Raw genomic sequence first — 21,965 nt, 5'->3', positions numbered from 1 at the left:
TAACTTAGAAGTACACTGTCCATTATGCCTATACACTAGATCGCTTTTTATGTTTTACTCTCACAGTTTGAAGCCACTCCACAAAATAAATAAAGTGTCAAGTCTTCTTGCATTCCTTTAACATCATATTTGTATTTCAGGGTGGCACAAAACTCAACGCATATCGTCGTTTCGTGAAAATCCATAAAATACCTATAGATGGCGCAAAACACATTAACAAAGATATGCAAGCGATTACTCCTGTCTGGATTGTAGACCGTTTTAAGAGCCAGAGATAGGCAGTCGATTTGTTCTGTCTGGATTATATGGCCTTAATGGGGTGCACGAGTTAACATTGAGTTTTAACCACAGCAAACATGGAGCATAATCACAGGTAAATCATTTTATGGTGTTGTTGACATTTCGATCTCATGAAGACATGAATTCTGCGTTTGATTGGTCCAGTCATGGGCTATTACGTTTATTTAAAGTGCAGAGAGTTTATGTTCTTGTTTACATTGTTGTTGTTGATCAGTGTTTATGTGCTGAGTTTACAGTGTGTGTAGTTTACGGTGTGTGTATTGAATGCTGAGACTAAATCTAATGGCACACTATTGTGGTATTTTGTTTTGGGGCACAAATGTTGCTTTTCGTTCGTTTTTATTGCATGTTATGTGTCAAAATAAGAGACTGTAGTAATTGCAGTATGTACTGTAGGTCAAGATCACACTTTAAGACTACTCGATTTCAAATGGTGTTGCTGTCTAACATTTTCTATAACAAGTCATGGTGGAACATTAGCATGAGACAAATTAGGCTATGCAGGTTGACAGGCTGACATTATCAGAGAAAACTTAGTAAACACAAGACAGGACAAAACGTACTACAGCACATGACAGGAATTTGTGGGAGACATTATAACACATGAACGGACAAAATAATATAAATAAACATATTACAGTATGTAAAGTTTCAAGTGTCATGTGAATTATTAAATTGGGTGGATAGGTATTCCTTGAGAATAAATAAAGCTGCAAAGCAACTGTTTTGTCAGTTTTTAGACAGTCCCTTAGAGAATAAGCAACATTATGCCAGTTAAAGGGATAGTTCTCCCAAAAATGAAAGTTCTCTCATCATTTACTCACCCTCATGCCATTCCAGATGTGTATGACTTTCTTCTGCTGATCACAAAACAACACCATACTTTTATGCTGCCTTTTTGAAGCTTTCTGGTCACCATTCACTTGCATTGTATGGACCTACAGAGCTGAGATATTCTTCTAAAAATCTTCATTTGTGTTCTGCAGAAGAAAGTCATACACATCTGGGATGGCATGAGGGTGAGTTTTTCAAATTTGGGTGAACTATCCCTTTAATGGGGAAAAATAAATAACATAATGAAGATTTGCGGTTTGGGGACATAATTGATTCCCACCAATCTTAAATATTTTGTTACATCCTTAGATCTAGCGTTGATCTGTAGTGTAATCTATGTCCTCTGATACTGTCCTGCTGAAGCTGCTATAGTCTGTCGTCTGGTCTCATGTACCTTAATTTCTCTTGCCAGCAGCAGCTAACGTGATGTGTGTGACCTACTTCCTGCGTTATATGAGGTAAGATTAACCCAAATTAGAAAAGAGAGATAAAAAAACAAAAACACAGTTCTAAACTGTATGGAAAATCTCTAAAAGTCTCAAACTTTTGGGATTAATGGCAATATCACCTTAAAGGCCAGTACTTAGATTTCGAAGTAATATAAATTTCCTGTATTGTGGTATTATTGTTCTCATGCATTGAACCAAGTTATTTTTCACTCATGTAGGCTTGGTGGTAGATGTGTTTCTGCTTTGATCGTTCAGAGGAGGAATCTCTCAGGAGCGGATGCCATTAATGCCCTGCGGCCCTTTTATTTTGCAGTGCACCCTGATTTCTTTGGCCAGCATCCAAGAGAGAGAGTAATCATTAATTAGAACTTTTTATCATATACATAAGCCCCAAATAGGATTTTTATTGCATGCATAAAGCTATTTAATTGTAATATATGAGTTATGGTAATATTTATATCTACTGTAGCTCTCTCTAGACTAGGCGCAAGTGTTTTTTGTTGTTTTTTCTAAGCTCAGTTCTGTTTCTTTTTTGTGTTATAGGAAGTAAATGAAAACTCCCTCAAAAGACTAAATGGTTATCTGGAAAATCTTCAGAAGCCTGGGGCGAGGTCCCCCAAACCAACAAACCTCACGTTTTATGTCAGGGACACAAAGGAAAGAACTGACTCTGATGACAGTCTGCTTGTCTCAAGTAAGATCAGTTCACAGCATGTAAATCGTGAAGTTCAACCCTTCTTTGAACTTCTGGAAATGTTTGTTTGTTTTCCGTATGAATAATTTTGTTCATGTGACATTATTAGATAAACTTCAAAAAGTTGCTTATCTGCAGCCATTAGGGATTTTGAGCTAGAACTTTTTATCAATACATGGTTGTATGCAGGGCCGGAGTGGCAATCGGGAAGATCGGGAGAATTCCCGCTGGGCCGGTCAAAAATTGGGCAGGTTAGGTCCGCATATTGATTGACAAACTTTCATCATATGTCGCATAACAATTGCCAACAGTCCGTAACATTCGGTATTTAAAGGATCAGAATTGCGTTCTGTATTATAGCGGACGCAGACTGTATTTTATCATCTCACACCCAAACAAATGAGAGAGCAGCATGTGAGAGACAAAACTGATGTTGCGCCGCTTCACTTGACAACACGGGAAGGATCACGGAAGATCCATCCAGAACAGATAGGCTGCTAATAGCTGAATGGATGAACATCCTTTAGGTACAAGATCATCACAAGTTTAATACTGACTGCAGTCTCAAAATCTCAATTAATTAATCTCTGAAATCCTCTTCCCTAGCAGTGCAGAATGATAATAGCAAAATTAATTTTTGTCACAAAATAACAGAATACTTAAAGTAAATGAATTCAGATGCAACAGCACGACACGGTACGAAAATAATGGGACTTCACAGCTCTCAAAAGATTAAACTCAATGAAACAAACTGCACAGAGTGCCTTCAGTGTTGTATAATGCGAATAAAACCCTCTTAAGGAGACAGTAACCATTTTGGCTTTGTCCTGAACATTTACATTCCAAGTAAAAGAAACGTACAAATGTGTTATTTTTAGTCTTTTATTTCACTCTTATCATTGTAAAATGGCACGTTTTTGAATGGCATGTAAAAATGTAAAAACAATCACTCAACCTTAATTGTTTCACTGGATCTGTTGCTATTTTAATTATCTAAAATACAAAGCACTGACCATTTAAAGTGTGAGCCTGTACATCTTGAAAGAGTTATAAACATTTACAGTTCTATAGTGTTATTATGTGCCTAGATAGTCTTTAAAATAAACTTAGTTTACCCAAAAATGAAATTTCTCTCATCATTTACTCACCCTCATGCCATCCCAGATGTGTATGACTTTCTGTCTTCTGCTGAACACAAATGAAGCTTTTTAGAAGAATTTCTCAGTTCTGTTGGTCCTTTCAATGCAAGTGAATGGTGATCAGATCTCAGAAGGTACAAAAATCACATAAATGCAGGATAAAAGTAATCCATACAACTCCAGTGGTTTAATCTATGTCTTTAGAAGAGATATGATAGGTGTGGGTGAGAAACAGATCAATATTTAAGGTTTTTTTTTTTACTATAAATTCTCCTCTCTGCCCAGTAGGGGGCGATATGCTTATGTAAATCACCAAAAACAGAACTCTTAAGATAGAAGAGTGCTTATGAAAGTGAAAGTGGAGATTTATAGTAAAAAATGACTTAATTATTGATCTGTTTCTCACTGCTTCTCATTTACTTGCATTGAATGGACCAACAGTTCTTCTAAACTTCTTCATTCATGTTCTGCAAAAGAAAGTCATACACATCTGGGATGGCATGAGGGTGAGGAAATGATCAAATATCCCTTTAACATTCACTTATGTTTACAACACATACAATGATGTCTTATGACAAAGTGAAAATCTTAGTGAATGCCGTATGTGGTATAATGACATGGAGAGCTTAAATAATTTTCAAGTTATTACATATATTGCATATTTTTGCTGTGATCTTGTTTTATTGTTATCATCTTCACCTCCAACCCCCCTTTTGGGTGTGGGCTGACTTGGACATGGCATCCCGGGCTGAATATGAATCCCACTCCGGCCCTGGTTGTATGTGGGTGACAACTAACGGTATCTGCCCATATTTTTTCCTAGGATTTCGCTCTGTGAGTTTCACTCTGCAGTCTAGGGATGTTCTGAGCACAGTGCTGGATGTTCTGAAGTCCTGTCATCTCTCAGATGAGCATATGCAGGATCTGCTCAAAGCTGAAACCAGAAAGAACTCAACACCACAGTCTGGAAACATACCTTTTTATCGGCCCATCAAATGGGACAAAACTTACTACACTTTTACAGGGTTTAGAGACCCAGAGCAGGAGTTAGAACAAGCCAGCAAAGTGGAGCCCACACTCAGGTACTGATTATTATTTTGTCCATTATTGACCCTATTAAAAAAATTAACATAAAACAACATATAATAAATTATGAAAGAATTATTGAATGTCAAATCCACCAAATGTCAGAAACTTCCCTGGCTCAACTTTATTATTTTGTTCATAGTTTTCGAAGAAATATAAACATAAATGATGATGAAAGCCAAATGCCATGGATAAATGTTTACTGAGTGATACGTTATTGTGGGGGTCAAAATTACAAATTTGGCCTTTGGTCCTTGAATTGAATCCTTCAGTGCTCCTGAATGAACTGGTTAAATGGATTTACATTTCTGCGAGAAAAATGTTTTCCCACTTTTTTGTTTTTTGGAACAAGCTGCTACTTCAAAATTGTCGTAGATGTTTTTCTGATTCGCACAAAATTTGGTATGTATCATCTAACTGTGCTGCTGCTAGTGTCAAGCAAGCCTGAATGTGGTTTGTTGTCTGTACAGCTGCGTGTTGCCTATACAGCTGGAGTTCCTCTTTCTGCCCCCTGCTGAAAACAGGTTTCAAGCTTAAATTGCTCAGAGGGTAGGAATATTCCTTATTACGGTCCGGGGAAATGATTAAATGCATTCATTTTATTGTACATATATATATATATATATATATACACACTCACCGGCCACTTTATTAGGTACACCTGTACATCTACTTATTCATGCGATTATCTAATCAGCCAATCATGTGGCAGCAGTGTAATCTATAAAATCATGCAGATACTGGTCAGGAGCTTCAGTTAATGTTCACATCAACCATCAGAATGGGGGAAAAAATGTGATCTCAGTGATTTAGACCGTGGCATGATTGTGTGCCAGACAGGCTGTTTTGAGTATTTCTGTAACTATTGATTCTCCTGGGATTTTCACGCACAACACTATCTAGTGTGTATAGAGAATGGTATGAAAAACAACCAGTGAGTGGCAGTTCTGTGGATGAAAATGCCTTGTTGATGAGAGAGGTCAACAGAGAATGGCTAGACTGGTTTGAGCTGACAGAAAGGCTACAGTAACTCAGATAACCCCTCTGTACAATTGTAGTGAGCAGAATAGCATCTCAGAATGCACAACACGTCGAACCTTGAGGTGGATGGGCTTCAACAGCAGAAGACCATGTTGGGTTTCAATTCTGTCAGCCAAGAACACAAAACTGAGGCTGCAGTGGTACTACCATCTGTGTACCTCAGCAGAAATCCAGATTTGTCAGACCAGGCGATGTTTTCCAATCGTCTACTGTCCAGTTTTGGTGAGCCTGTGCCCACTGCAGCCTCAGTTTCCTGTTCTAAGCTGACAGTAGTGTTACCTGGAGGCGTCTCCTGCTGCTGTAGCCCATCCGCCTCATTGTTCGATGTGTTGTATGTTCAGAAATGCTTTTCTGCGTAGCACTGTTGTAACGTGTGGTTATTTGGGTTACTGTCACCTTCCTGTCAGCTTGGACCAGTCTGGCCATTCTCCTCTGACCTCTGTCATTAACAAGCCATTTTCGCCCACAGAACTGCCGCTCGCTGGATGTTTTTTGTTTCACCATTCTCTATACACTCTAGATAGTGTTGTGCATGAAAATCCCAGGAGATCAGCAGTTACAGAAATACTGAAACCAGCCCGTCTGGCACCAACAATCATGCCACGGTCTAAATCACTGAGATCACATTTTTTCCCCATTCTGATGGTTGATGTGAACATTAACTGAAGCTCCTAACCCATATCTGCATGATTTTATGTACTGCACTGCTGCCACATGATTGGCTGATTAGATAACCGCATGAATAAGTAGATGTACAGGTGTACCTAATGAAGTGGCCGGTGAGTGTATATACATACAGCAGTATACAGTATGTATAATTAATCACACAGATTTAAGCCCTAATTACTTGACAAGGTTTTTGTGCCTTTTAATAGAAGGAGTAATGTATACATTCAACCACAGGTGTGCCCAGGGCTATGGGTCCTTTTTGGCTCAACAAAAACCCTTCAGTGGTCATCATAGCATAAAACTTAAGTTCAGGAAATCGCTTTGGAGACATCGAGGCTGTGGAAATTAAACATGATAGTAATTATTATTTGCTTCTGTTTTGTGTGGAGCAGTGACCATGGAACTGGCTAAAACTTAACCTGATTTCTGCATACTTCCTTAACCTATTTTAGGGAGTGAACTTTGAGCTGTTTGATTAATAATCTAGACAACAGCAGACTCCTTTTAAGGAATTTGAACACTGAATAGACAAAATACACTGACAGAAAATGTTATATGTAATATATACAGAAAAGTGAATCTTATGTGTTTTTATTGGCAGTATTCTTTGATGAAACTGAGAAATATAATGTTTCTTGGTTTAAACCAATGGCAGATCTGAAACATTGTCTCTCTTTGTCTGTTTGCGTCTCTGTCTTCAGTTTATGGCTAAGGAACAATGAGCCAGAGGCCACAAAGAAACAGAACGCCAGTCTGCCACGGCGTGAGGAGCAGAAGAGACTGAAAAGAGAGCTGATTCAGAAACTGGGCCTGCTGGATATCAGGTCAGCCCTAACTCACCCTTACAGCCCTCATAGATCCTGCATTACTCCAGGGAGATTAAACCTGTAATGGGTGATTCTTCATATAGGTGCGCATTTGACTACTGCAAAAATGAAACTTCATAAAAATATGTTTCGTCAATGTTAAAACATTTATCACATGAATTAAGATCTGATCATGGACTTGTTCAAACTTTAAGTGTACTTTGGTATGTCTACTTGTATGTACTTGGTAATGTCTAATGGTTTTTGGTATTTTGTGTTATGGTAATGACTTGGTAAAGGTAATGACTAATAAAAAAAAGTTTGATGAGCCTTGGACTTGCTAACACTAAGTTAGCTAGCACTTAATTAACTATGCATTTATAAAAGTTTAAAGAAATTTATTATTTATGAATTAAACTTCTCAAATATTGACTGATGTGGTAATGACACCTAATAAATCTAATTTCTGATCTACATTTCTGATCTGTCACTTTGCTGCCCTGGCAGAGTTGTGGTCCCTTGTCACTTCTCATTTCCTTGATAACCAACATTTTTTAAGAACATTTTGGGAATACAAATTGTCCTTGAAAGTACTTGGCATAACAACAGTATTAAGGGGCAGTGATTCTTTGTAATAATAATAATACAAAAAAAAAAATAATAATTATAATACAAATTGTACACATAAATATCAAATGAAAATGAAAAATATGATTTTTAAAGTTCTTAGTTGAAAGTGCAAAGTGCAATTGACCTGATTTTAACAGGTGGGGGCGGGGGTTAAAAAGCCAAAAATATTCTGGAAAAATGCATGATGATTTTTCAACACTCTTAAAATTAGGGAAATGTCATTAAAAAGACACAATTAAAAGGTTTAGAGCTATTTTAATATATTCTAAAAGTACAATTATTTAAAAAAAAAAAAAAAAAAAAAAGCATTTTATTTAAAATTATACTAGGGGACAGGAAAGTGTGGAGGGCCAAATTACTCAAAACTAAATAATTAAATCATTAAATCATTAATTACATAGTGAGTTAATTATTTGCATCATTAAATAATTAACTAAATAAAGAAATATTTAAATACATAGTGAATTGATTCAATGTATCATTAAATCATTAAATAAATATTTAAATAAATCATATAATACATAGTGAATGAATTAAATGCATCATTAAATCGGTACATACATTCTCCCATGTATTTCATTTCAGCACTAGCTTTGAATTAATTTCATTTAAACAGTAGCTCTCCACCTCCATTTTCATTTAAGAGCTTGTTTTGGGATCTTTTTCATTTAAACAAGAGAATTACCGACACGCCAATCAAAGCAGCTAAGTGTAATCAGCAGTCCTTTGAGATTTTCTCATTGGCTCAGAATGTCAGCAGTCCAAAGTTGAGAGTGCGAAATGTGCGAAGTCCGTAAATGTAAAGTTAACCCTAAAAAATGCAAAATAGTGCTAAAATTAAATACAAGGGACATGTATTTATTAAATGTTTTATTAATTTATAGTTTGTTTGTTTTTTACAGTTTCATTATGTATTTCTTGATATATTATAATATTTATTTCTTATTGAATGTTGCATGTAATTAACTATATATATATTCAATGATTTATTTATTTAAATAATCAGTTATTTATTTAACGATGCATTTAGTTCATTCACAATGTATTTAATTATTTGTTTAATGATTTAAATACTTATTTAATGATTTAATAGGAAAGTTTGTCCAATTGAAAAAAATCACTCTAATACATTGTCTTTGGTGCTGTTCTATGCTAACATCATTTGAAAGTGCAGCAATATTGGTTGTGCAGCAATAAAGGTTCTATTCTATTTGGACCTATTTGACACACATTAAAGGACTGTATATTAGTAGACAATCCTGTTTTACATGTTGTTGTTAGTGTTTTTCCTACGATCGTGTGGTTCTCTCTCCTGTAGGTGGCAGCGCAAATGGGGAGTCGCACACAAATGCTGCCAGCTGCAGAGCTTGAGTCGTCTCTCCGCACAAAGCCCTGAAGTTCTGCACAACCTGAGAGGTAGCCATGGAAATATGGTTTTATAAGATGAAATGTTTAATGCGTACAAGTATTTACACCTTTCTTCTCCAAATCATAGGACATATAATAGTTTTTACTGACCAATCAGGGATGAATGCCTCAGGTCATGTGATGTTAGGAACAATGGATGTCCACCACCAGTGGACAAAGGTAAAGCTTATTTTTTTTTAAATAAGTGTTAAGGTCATTTCAAATCATATTGCAAACAGTTATGCTGACTGTGATGGATGCAATGTGTGTGTTTGTATCTGTTTATGTGTGTATGTTCAGCTCTTTGAAAGATTACCCAGTTACCGCAGTCTGTTCCAGCAGTCGGACTGGCTGAAGGAGCGCATCAGTCACCTGTTGGGTGGGATTCAAGTGATCCATATCGAGTGGTTGGGCCCCGCTCTGCCCCTGGAGGAACACTACAGTACCCTTAACACCTTCCACAAGAGGCTGTTGCCCCAGCGCCTCTCGCTGCATCCCCGCAGTCTGCATGGCCTCACCATGACACTGGAGAAGTAAAGAATCATATACTTCCATTCCAGCCATTTTTATACTTTTGTGTTTTCTATGTTATTCATACATTTAAGGCAGGGTGCTCAATACAAAAAATACACTGGATCCCATGGTTGCTTGTCAAGTCAAGTCATGTGCAGGCAAATCTGAGGGAAATAACTTAAGCTTAAAGACAACATGAAATCTTAATAAATGTCAGTAATAAATGCCAGGAATTATGTGCATGTTTTATAAAGAAATAAAAAGTATTTTAATTAGGGAAATGACACACTGCAGCTTTAAATAGATTGATCTGGGAAATCATCTCATCTTTGTAAAGAATAGTATTCCACTGAGAGGAAAAGATGAAAGCTAAACATGAAAATTAAATAGAAGAGAAACCATATTGGACTATTAACATCAGATTGAAGATGAAAGGTGTTGTCTTCTGTTCATTTCTGTCCTATTCTCTTGTTTCTTGATATAGCCTCGCTGGTCATGGTTCTGGTTGATGTTATAGCAGCCTGATAACATTTTGTGCTGCTTAAGGTCTGCTCAGTCATTGTGTTTTCAATTCTGTTCTGTTGCCATAGTGATCGCTCCACCCCCTGCCTGCATGAGATGGGGCACTTCATCATCCCCACCAAGTGTGATACCCTCCTGCTGCAGAACTTCCTCCAGAGTCAGGCCAAGGAGGCCCGGAGGCGCATCCAACACAAAGACCAGTGAGTGCTGACCTGTCATTACACTTAAAGGGATAGCTCACCCAACATTGAAACTAACCCTCATGTTGTTCCAAACCCAGATGACTTTCTTTCTTCTGTGGAACACAAAAAGAGATGTTAGGAACAATATCAGCCTCAGTCACCATTCACTGTCATCATATGGAAAAAAAAAGATGCAATGACAGTGAATGGTGACTGAGGCTGTCAGTACCTAACATTAGGGCTGGGAATTGTTATAGACTTCCCGATTCGATTCCAATTCACACGTTTTCGATTCGATATTGATTTATATGGATATATTTCAGTTATAATATCTATTTTGCTTACATTTGAAAGAAATTCTCTCCTAGCTAATGCTGTTATTTATACAGGGGACCTTCTTACCAAGTACATTGTGAAAATATTAATTTTATAAATTATAGGTCTATTTTATTTGTAATCATTCTGGTCACATTTTGCTTTTTAAAAATGTACAAATTCATGTATTCCATCAATAAATATGTTATTATATTGCATATAATTTGTTACATGTTTATTGTTGAATGCATAATTTATACTGGTACTGTCTCTTTAACAAAACCAGCATTTCTGTAAAGAGTGCCTGTAAATGAGCGCATGTTAACAAGAGCGACCCGAATGGCTTTATCTCATCTGTGCTATGCATGATTAGAATTAATAGAAATGTTAATTTTGTTGTTGTTTTTGATCAACAACTGACTATAGAGAACAGAAAGAGTTTTAAAAGAGACATTGTTCAATGACAAATGGGTTGCATGGATCTCGTCTTTGGACACAAATTAAACGGAACAAGTTTTACACTCAACACGCAGTGAAAGGATGCTGAACTTCTTAGCCAATATACTGGTGAATGAAATCTGAACATTTACCAGCCAGTGGCTAATCACAGACCTTTTTAGTCACATAGTGCGTAATTTGGTTGCATATGAAAGTGATTTTCTTCCATTGTAGAGAGTTGCGCATATAATACAAGATCGATCTTGGGATTTAAGAATCGATATAGAGATTGTTCAAATGAAGATCACAATGCATCAGAAAATCAGTATTTTTACCCAGTTCTATGTAACATTTTGTCCAACGTGTCCTTTTGTGTTTTAGGGAAGAAAGAATGTCAAACAGGTTCCCATTCAGTCTGTTCACTTGGTAAAGCACACTGAGTATGGGAAATCGCGCTCTCACATACTCTACTGAAGACGCCTCTATTCACGCCTGAAAGGCCACTGACACAAGGCAACACCAGGTAGCCCTACCCACCTGGCTGGTATACAAATACCGTCGCCTGTGTCATCCCGTCATTCTTCAGCTCTTCACCTCACTGAAAGAACACCTCACGCTCGTTGTGGTTAAGCCCAAGCACGTCTACCCAGAGCAATAACATTCACGCATTTCACAGCAATGCATCCCTTCAGTTGAACTGTCCTACTGGTTGTGAGTTTATGCTCCCTCCTCTGGGCGCTGTTTGTAGAAGTCTTTGCAAGAAGAAAATGAAATATGTTGGTGGTGCATAGTCAACAGTCCATGCCGAATTGGCCCTTTCTTGCTCGAGGCATATAAGCGTGTTGTCACCGGCCTCGATGCTCGAGTCTTGAACGGCATGTGATTTTGTGGAGAGAACACTCAGTGCCCAGAATATACGCTGCATAGGGATAATTTGTGGGGGCCAATCCCACCCCAGATATATTTATTTATCAGAATTGTGTTCGCCAGGTAAAAGGTTTAGCAGTGCTAACAGTTTGCAGTGAACCCATTCTGCCCGCTTGTTCACAAAAGGGCACATCGCCCTTGACATGCTCTTCTGCCTGGGAAGCGCGTTGACTTGGTCTCTAAGTGACGGCATGTGGCAGCCTATCGCAAGTGTCTCACTGTGAGTTTCCTCAGTTTGAGCACCACTCAAACTTTTCAAGGGGTTGTGATGCCAGCTGTTGTGAAAGTGTGCTAAGAGAAGAGTCTCTTGGTCTTCCAGTCTCGGAATGTGCTATTTTATGCCTGTTATTTTCTTGCTCTAGAGAAAGATGGGAGATTGCGTCTTATGGACATGAGAAAGTTGAATGAAAAAACACCTGCAAGTGTAAAAGTTCACAAAATTCACACACTTCAGGTGCCACTCTGTGCGGTTCCCCACTATGGGTTCATGTCAGTCAAACAGACGCTTCCCTTCATATAGCAATATTACCCTGGTCATACCTGAGGTTTGCTTTGTAAGGAATAGGATATGGATTTTCATATCCTCCCGTTCTGTCACTGTCACCTTGCATATTTATAAATTGTGTAAGGTGGTATTAACACAGCCTTACCGGGGTGTGCAAAATTGAGCATACAGGCTTTGAGGGAGCAGGTTTTTCCTCAGATGAATGCCTTGATTCACCTCACACAGCTCTGGGATTCTGTTTAAATCTCAAAAAAAGCATTTTATTCTCTTGCCAGTGAATAACATTTCTTGGCATTGAGCTCGAGCCCATAGGCAACAAAGCTTATCTGTCACAGCATATAAGATATATGACATGATTTCACCTTGCCACCTCACACATTTTCCAAATGTGTTGAGACAAATATTAACACTGATGGGTAGTCAGAGTGTGCAAATTATAGTATAGATTATACTCTCAGAGAATGAAGAGCAGGCTTCTGTGCCTTGGTTCAACTCTTACAGGCTCAGGAAAAAAAAAAGAGAGCATTCTCCCTCGTAAATGAATAACATTTCTAAAATTTCACAACAAGCCATGTGATAAGATGTGTGGATTGACGGTCTCGGACGCATCTGAGATTCATCCTCTGCCACCCGGATAGAGGCGAGTCACTACGCCACCACGAGGACTTAGAGCGCACTGGGAATTGGGCATTCCAAATTGGGGAGAAAAAGGGGAGAAAAAAAAAAGCTTATCTGTCATGACAGAGAGTGGTTGTGTTTCTTTATTCATATCATAAAAAGGCAATAGCCTATGTAATGGTTTGACCATGTCACCTCGCACATTTCCCAGATGTGTAAAGGTGTATCTTGTCTGTCATGCAAATCATATATGGTATCATTTATCTGTGATAGATCTAGTGTTGCTATGGCATGATATATTAATATCTACAGTATGATACCATCTGTGTATTATGATACCATTCGTGTTGTTTGGATGCATTGTGTGGGTGCACAGGACACAAGACACGAGCCTTATGTTGTACTGGTGCCGATGCAGTCTGAGCAGCAAGCGACTCCGAGTACCACATGCTTGTGGGAATGTTAACTACTGTATATACAGCAGTTATTATGGTGTCACCGTAGTCACAGTTCTACCGTTTGGAAATTAATGTGGCACCACCAGTATTCTGGAGCTTGAGTGTGCCGGTTGTTCTTTAGTATTGGTATACCACGCAACACTACTGGGTCATGTTCAGTGTGCGTTCCCCGCCACTTCCGCTGAGCCCATGGTGGAACCCCCCACTGATCTATAATATATATATATATATATATATATATATATATATATATATATATATATATATATATATAGGTAGGTAGGTAGGTAGATAGGTAGATAGATAGAACTCCTCCTGCTCATGTGAGGAATCCCGATGTACATGTCATCACTGAGAAAGTAGTCCTTGTGGAAGGGAGTTTTCCATGAGAGGGCCATACATGATCAACCATACAGGTTCAATTCCACTTCAGATTTTGAGAATTACTGGCCATTTTCAATCGTTTCGCTTCATACTGAGCGAAGCAAACATGATCTGGTCAGATCAAATATGTGACATCTGTGTGACACAAACAAGCAAAGGAATGCGATTAATGCGAATAATCAGGCAATTACAGTTGTCATACCAGTTTCTGATGTGGTTCAGTGAGCATCTGTTATCGCTTTGACTGACTGACCGACAAAAAAAAAAAAAAAAATCTGGGAAAGCAGATCTGGGATCGGTTTGGCGAGGCCAACGCACCTTTTTAATATGAGAGCTGTGTGTCACACTACCCAGATCTTACTCAAACATTGGAAAACCTGTGGACAGAGCACGGTGATGGACTGCCATTCAGCGCTGTTACTGTTCACAGTGTTAAAGCCCTTTGTAGTCTTTGTACTTAGCGTGCCATTGTCCTCAGTGGTGCACTGTGCCATATTAGTGCCAGTTTGTGCATATATTCAGATATTCTAACGGGAGTTGTTTGATCATCGTCACCCTTTCTCGACTCTGAAAACCTAGTGACGGTCTAGTGATGATTTCATCATGTCATGAAGGGATCAACGACGCTTCCCGTGGTGCGCTCCTTTTAATTCAGTTCCCAAAAGATGTTCAGTGCCTGAGACCAACTTTAATGTTGAGCATGCCTCCTTGGGATTTTTCAGGGGCTGTGCTTCATGTCCATCCTTTTTTGAGCCTTTGAATCTGCCTATTCTAAAGTTTTTATTGTGCAAAGGCTGCACTTCACTTTTGTGTCAACAAGTCAACGATTTATTTTACATGTAGATGTGCACTTTCACTGCAATAAATGTGTGCCAAGCTATGACAGAGAGATTTGCCCCAGTGTGGCGTACATTCCTCAAATCATGCACACGTCCTTTTCGCCTACGAACAGCAGTCTATTTCAGTTTGTCTGTTTTGCCAACCTAAACTGGTGTTATAGTTCTGCATAAGCAACGTTTTTCGCATCGGATGCTGCCTGCTGCGACCTCTTCGCATTTTACAGCAAGGCTGTTGGTTGAGGTAGTGCACGTGCACTTAACACTCAACTCATTGAACTCTTGCCATGGAGTTTAAGGAGTTTCTACCCAGTATGTTTTTGCTATGGTCGGTTGGGCTTCACCACACATCTTGGACGATTTTGGATTGTCTGGACGTTACTGCACCTTCAGTGGCACAGTGCGTCTTCTTGATTGGTGAGAGTGCTGACATACAGAGGCTTGCATGTATCGGAAGCAACATTCACCCCTGTGAGTCATACAAGCTGTTTTATTTATTCCCGTTCGGTGTTAGGTGACTTCATGGGGCGTGAATGTACTGTAGGTCCCAGTAGTTATATGCATAAGTTTGCGTTTTGGAACAAAAGGAGATTGAGTAAATTATGACAGACTTTTTATTTTTGGGTGAATTTTGCCTTTAAGGACAACATGCAATCAAAATTGACCATGTTTACAGTACATTCTTAATAAATGCACCTGGTCTTATTTTGAACTATTCATCAGTGCACATTATTCCAAAGAAAAAATTAACAATAATATCATAGCATTTAATAACATGATCCAAAACTTTTCATGGTCCATTCAACCCCCAATGGATGAAATCAAGCCCCACCCTACAGTCGCAATTGGACATTTGTCATATCATGCAAGTTAACAAGATATTTCACACAAAAATGATACTTCTGTCATCATTAACACAGCCTCATTTATAAATTCATTAAACACTCTTTTAGAAAGATTGGTACTATTATTGTAATGACAAAAGATCTGCATAACAATTAGAATTAAGAGAATCACAGTAATAGATCAGTGACCGTTCTCCCTTGTGCAAATTTAGAAGCTTTTATTAAAACAGGAAATATTCTCACATGCACAGGTTGGAAGCAGAGGAGGAGGACATAATTTCGAGTTGTCTGCAGGATTTGTCTCTGCGCAGCCTATCTAAAGAGCCCAGTGTGTCGAGCAGTCAGATGATCCCCTGCTGTAGACGTCTGATGGTGGAGAGATCGCAGCAGATGCAGGGCCTTCGTCTCTGTGTCTCACACTTCTATTCCGTCATGCAAGATGGGGATCTGTGTATTCCCTGGGACTGGAAAGGCTAAAACAGACTGGATCAGAGTAGAGTTCATGTGACTGACACGTTTACCAAATGTTAACGTATGTCGTTTGGGCTTATAGTCATAATGGTTTTGGCATTTTAGAAATGGCCTAATGTAGGCTTTATTAATATACATGCACTTTGGCTCTAAAATACTAGTACATGGCTTCTCGCATTTAAGCCAATGGTTCTCATTGATGTGATGTTTTACCTTGGCACAAAAAGTGTTGATTGTATGCACTGCCAACAATATACAGATGTATGTAAAACACAGTTTATGGTAGGTCACTTCTGTTAAAACAAAAAGTACATTACTGATGAGTATAAGACTTCTTTTATTGAAAGAAAGAAAAAAACTGGGTCAGAATCTTCTTCGTTCACCATAGCTGTTGAAAATACTGAGGGTCTTTTTTGCCTGTAAACAATCACTTACTAGTTATATCATATCAAAGGTTTCTAATGCTGTAATTTAACATACAACATTTGTGTTTGGTTCTGGTTTTCAGTGTGGTGCTAGACTGATGCTGTATTTATGATTGACTTTGTCTTTATCATTTGAAAACCAGAATGTTCCTGCTTCAAATTTAGAAAGGCAAACACATTTAAGTAATGCTAACTGCCAAAAAATCCAAAATGCACACAATAGAGTCATACGAAGAGTCTTTTTTTTCTCTCGTGTCCTTTAATGTTCTAAAAAATGAGTGGTATATTCACAAGACTTTGGCTAACGATCTAATGCTGCGTGTCTAAAAGTATTCAGGAATAGCAAGTGTTCTCTTCAGATGTTGTATATGTACATTATCAATCCTAAATGCTGTAATATTGTCTATTTTGAGATGTAGAGTACAGTGTTTAAATGTTGTTTGCTGCTATTGTATTTCAAGGGTCTGTATGTATGATACATATCAGACCACTGAGTTTAAACAACTGTTAAAGTGTTAACGGTCACTATTGTATAACATGTTCTCAGTTGTTTTACTTATTTGGTTTACAAAGATTTTGTAAGTTTTTGTTGATTTTGACACTTAGAGAGACAAGTCCATGTCTTTTTCACTGTAACGAATATTAATAAAAGGTAATAAATGTGTATAATACTTACGCTATTTTCTCTCGTTCTTTATTTTAAAGCTCAAGCGCATAATTTTTTATGTTAGAATACTTTCTCCTATCCTAGCTTAATATGATAGAGAACTGAAGTAAACTGAAGTAAACTATTTGTAGGTTGACTTTATGAAAAGTGTAACTGTGGCTATATAAAATGTTTCCTCTTGTTGGTTAGAAGATCACGACCAGCCCAAAACGGTAATATTTGCTCAAACAATAGCATGAGTTTGGAGCGGGACTATCTATTCGACCAATGTTAGATGGAATATTCAGAAAACCTGTCTAAAAAACAACTGATATTTTTTCAATTCTGTTTAGTGGCTCAGAAATTACACACTTAACCTTTTAAATTAATGTTTTCCCAATTTCATAGTCATATCTACTGGATGATCGATAGTGTCTGGATGATTGATAGTTTTGATATCAAGTTTAAAGAAATATTCTGGGTTAAATACAACTTAAAATGGTGGCCAGCACACTGAAGGTCCAAAAAGCACATAAAAGCAGCATAAAAGTGTTCCACGACTCCAGTGGTTTAATCCATGTCTTCAGAAGTGATATGTTAGGTGTGGGTAAAAAACAGATCACTATTTAAGTTCTTTTTTTACTCTAAATCTTCACTTTCCACATTATTATTATTTTATTTTTATTTTGTTTTGTTTTTTTGGGTGATTCACATTCTTTGTGCATACCGCCACCTACTGATTGGGGCTGGAGATTTAGAGTAAAAAATGGACATAAATATTGATCTGTTTCATACCCACAACTATCATATCGCTTCTGAAGAGATGGATTTAATAACTGGAGTCTTATGGATTACTTTTATGCTGCCTTTATGTGCTTTTTGGACCTTTACAGATCTGGTCACCATTGCATTGAATGGACCAACAGAGCTGAGATATTCTTCTAAAAATCTTCATTTGTGTTCTGTTGTAAAAAGATAGTCATAAACATCTGGGATGGCATGAGGGTGAGTAAATGATGAGAGAATTAAAATTTTTGGGTGAACTATCACTTTAAAAGTTTTAAACTTTAAAGTATACATTAAAGTAAGATAAGTAAAGAACACGTCACAAAGTTGAACTTGCTGACACCCTCACATTATTGAGCATTAACCCTGTTCTGAATGACATGTGAATCATGGCTTTCAGACATTACCTGTGTGTCTGTTCATGGTCTCCCCCCTTGTTCTGTCTGCTTTTTGACAGATTTACACATGGAGGATTGAGACAGAGGCTATCAGCAAGCAGGTCACACACCAGACAGAGGTTTTTGTTTCTCTGTGGACAGGGAGGCCTCTCTTCTTTTATATTCTAATTTGAGTTATTATACATCAAAAACCCTGCCTTAAGTCTTACGGATTATGCTATGTCATTTCAAATATGGGGTTCAAGAAAACATAAAGGAAACTTTACAAAAAGGTTCCATTTGTTAACATTAGATAACAACATTAGTTAACATGAATTAACAATGAATTATTTTTATACAGCATTTATTAATCTTGGTTAATGTTAACTTCAACATAAACTAATACATATTTAAAATCAAAAGTTGTACTTATTAGCATTAGTTAATGCACTATGAACTAACAACGAACAATTGTATTTTTACTAATAACATTCAACAAATGCTGTAAAATGTTTGTTCATGATACCTAACGAATGGAACCTTATTGCAAAGTGTTATTGAGAAAATGTATATGAAATATTTAAGATTCTACACTATTTCTAGGTCACTACATTTGAATAAAATGGTCAGATTTGTGACAATGGCCATGTTAACTAGTTTGTACAGTAGATCAGGTTTCCTTGCATTCACTGAAACATAAAAGATGCTCTTTAAAATATTATCAAATGTAACATGGATCATCCGGTTTTGCACAAACCTTTGGAGTCCACACCAGCTTAAGTGCATGTTGACATTAAGCAAAAACGGGTCATACAAAACATGAAATTCATGTTGATTTAACTTTTTCTCAAATGTGTATGTTTTTGTCATTACATTTAATTAAAAAAAAAAAGTTTTACGTTTAATGAATACAAAACGGGCCTCTTAGACTTTTGAACCCACTATGTTTTGGGTGATATCAAGTTTGATACTGGAATCATGCACACTATTTAAATCCAAAATAAATACATTCAGAACTTTAACCTTCCATCCCGAATCCCAGCACAGGTCTTCAACAATGCATTGGTCATCAGTCCCTGCTTTGAATAAAACCACCATTATAAATAAAATTGAGAAAATAAAGCAACATTTTTAAATAAATTAGTATAAATTGTAGATTAAATCATTCATTGTAACAATATTATAATGTGTGTTCTGAGATGCACAATTGCATTTGCCCCTATGTCTTGTTCATGTCTCTAATTTAATCAGTTGGGTTAAACTCATGAATCAGTTGATCATTTGCTCTATTCGTTGAACCTAAACCACTGTCAGACCATCAAAACTTAGATAAATTCCACTAGATGACAGGCTGAAATTCAGACTAATCAGTGCAGTGGATCAAGAAGTACACAGGTTTGACTGATCATGGTTGCAACTAAAATGTGTTATCGTGGGGAAGATGTGTACATGAGAGTGTAGTCATCCTGATCCTATTTAAATTTTCCTCACTAGTAAGAGTGAGACAAATTCTTGTTTCAACATAAGAACTATTTAGTGTAAGTAAAGCCTTACCCAGAGCATTATGCCTGAACATTTCATTCAAACCTGTAATTTTAATGACATGAAACTTAAATCAGCAGATTGAACTTAAACAAGCATAATCAATGAGCAATGAATAGATATGAGCTGTTTAATGAAAAGCTCTACATTAGTATCAAACCCAGTGGCCATAATCTGTCTTATACGAATGTAGGCTACACCCTGTGTGCACTATGTCAAATGAGATTATGTTTGACATCTCCATATACAACCACATGGCATTTTCTGAGGATAATGAAAGGGTCAGCCACAGGAACTCGGACAGACATTCTTCATTAGTGAACTTTCAGAAAGCCCCTCATTAGACTCAAAGAAGACTTCAAATATCTCCTCCAAATAATCAAACCCATACCTGTTTGAAAGACTAGGCTACTGTTCTTTGGATATAACCTTTCTTTGGATATAACTGTTCATACACTGTGTGCCATATCACATTTTCACGAAAGAATATCTTCATTCATTTTTACCACATATACCTGATGAGCAATTTATAACCAGTGAGGAAGTCAAAGAAAGTCGATTGGTTATCATTTCACTAATACAATACATAAAAACCTAAATATTTAATTTTGCATCGTGGGTACTGTGATTGTATTTCATAGCAATTTCAGTGAAAGCCATGTTAGAAATTCAAGCTAAACAAGGGACTAATTATCAATTAGTCAGGGCAACAGTGATACGACAGCATATGACAAGGCACAAGTCTTTGTTAAGTAAGTGGATATAAATGTAATCCCATGATTAAAGCAGGTCTGCAGGAAACCCCTGCTGATAACGAATCTATCAGTTACATTGTTGAGGTTTAAGCACATAAAGCCATTCAAAAATGGACAATTGCACACAGATAGTTTTATTTGGCCACATTACACTATTCGCAATCTGATATTCTGAATAGAGTCACCTAAGACTCCTAAAACTAAGACTAAAAAATAGAGTTGTTAGATAAGATTGCAGATGTTAATCTATGTATATCTGTATAAGGATTGACCATAGCATGGAATATGTTTGCATTACACATACATTGCACACTGCAATTTCTGAACTGAATTGAGTCGCCATCTCCCATCATTTAAACATTTTCAAAATTGCACACTTACTTTTGACCACATGCAGGATTTGGGCTTTAATGGAAACATCTTTTAGAGGTAGATGTTGATTGAGAGTGACATTTAAAAGGACTTGCTTTTTCTTGGGCCTGAGAAAGAATCAGTGCTCCATTACATCCAGATCCACACACACACACACACACAACCCTTGTCTACATTGCCTGTGGTCATTTCCACCATGTGACATGACCTTTCCTTGCTTTGCTTAGTTTTGCTGAGCCTCTGCCCTCACCCAACCCCCGTTCTGTCTTTTTCCTCATGCAGATCAATGGAATGTCCTTCGGATGGCCAGAGCTTGGCAGCAGAGTGTGGGCAGCCTCCACTACCCCTAATCCCAGCTAATAATTATGGGGTCAAAGGGTCCCTCCCAAATCCCTGTCTTTCTGCCTGGCATCCCACTGCTTTATTGGGTAGCCTGCATCTGGAGCCTAAAGCCCCACCATGAAGCTTCCTCCCTTGTCACAAGAGCCACCCCAGCACCCCGTCCTGAGTGCCCATAAATGTGCACAAAAGCCAGTTCTACATGTGGTAGCTATCTATTACAAGAGGGGCCCTCTGGAGGGGAAGCATCCATTACAAAGGGTTAAGATTGATTTAATAGTTTCAGGTGTGGGAGGAAATTAACATGTACTGCTCGGAGATGATGGCTTTGAGAATTTTAAATAATGATAGAAGTACAGGGACAGACAGGCCTCATGTCACAAATCAGTATCTGCAGAACACAAATGAAGATTTTTAGAAGAATATTTCAGCTCTGTTGGTCCAGACAATTCAAGCGAATGGTGACCAAATCTCAGAAGGTCCAAAAAGCACATAGAGGCAGCATAAAAGTAATCCATAAGACTACAGTGGTTAAATCCATATCTTCTGAAGCAATATGATAGGTGTGGGTGAGAAACAGATTCATATTTAAGTCTTTTTGTACTGTAAATCAACATTTTTGCTTCCACATTATGGTGTGGAAGTGACTTTCAC

The 21,965-nt window shown here is 37.5% G+C and overlaps 1 protein-coding gene across 6 annotated transcripts; it reads left to right on the top strand.

Moving 5' to 3' along the window:
* The first annotated feature begins 269 nt into the window (after positions 1 to 269).
* LOC127452566 (T-cell activation inhibitor, mitochondrial-like) lies at positions 270 to 21,711 on the top strand. 6 transcript variants are annotated; one of them, XM_051718113.1, is made up of 13 exons: positions 270 to 373; positions 1,547 to 1,592; positions 1,802 to 1,934; positions 2,127 to 2,277; positions 4,240 to 4,498; positions 4,973 to 5,026; positions 6,914 to 7,036; positions 8,967 to 9,064; positions 9,144 to 9,235; positions 9,356 to 9,588; positions 10,159 to 10,290; positions 18,384 to 18,443; positions 21,255 to 21,711. In XM_051718113.1, exons 2-13 carry the CDS (start codon positions 1,561 to 1,563, stop codon positions 21,433 to 21,435), a joined length of 1,548 nt encoding a protein of 515 aa, XP_051574073.1. In that variant the 5' UTR covers positions 270 to 373; positions 1,547 to 1,560; the 3' UTR covers positions 21,436 to 21,711. The 6 variants fall into 6 exon arrangements, 5 of the variants coding, with proteins under 5 accessions (XP_051574073.1, XP_051574072.1, XP_051574076.1 ...); XR_007899285.1 differs by lacking the exons at positions 18,384 to 18,443; positions 21,255 to 21,711 and adding exons at positions 11,407 to 15,224; positions 15,850 to 15,994 and having other exon boundaries at positions 281 to 373; positions 1,550 to 1,592; XM_051718112.1 differs by having other exon boundaries at positions 281 to 373; positions 1,550 to 1,592.
* Positions 21,712 to 21,965: the final 254 nt, after the last annotated feature.

The sequence above is a fragment of the Myxocyprinus asiaticus genome, chromosome 15, assembly GCF_019703515.2.
Source record: "Myxocyprinus asiaticus isolate MX2 ecotype Aquarium Trade chromosome 15, UBuf_Myxa_2, whole genome shotgun sequence".
Classification (NCBI taxonomy): Eukaryota; Metazoa; Chordata; class Actinopteri; order Cypriniformes; family Catostomidae; genus Myxocyprinus; species Myxocyprinus asiaticus.
Note: the sequence above shows the minus strand (reverse complement) of the source record. Positions and strands in the feature narration are given on the sequence as shown.

Excerpts from the sequence above, each read along its gene's own strand:
- LOC127452566 (XM_051718113.1), top strand. The coding sequence starts at position 1,561 with ATGTGTGTGACCTACTTCCTGCGTTATATGAG. Across the intron at positions 1,935-2,126 it reads GCCAGCATCCAAGAGAGAGA|GAAGTAAATGAAAACTCCCT; the intron begins GTAATCATTAAT and ends TTTGTGTTATAG. Across the intron at positions 9,236-9,355 it reads TCCACCACCAGTGGACAAAG|CTCTTTGAAAGATTACCCAG; the intron begins GTAAAGCTTATT and ends GTGTATGTTCAG.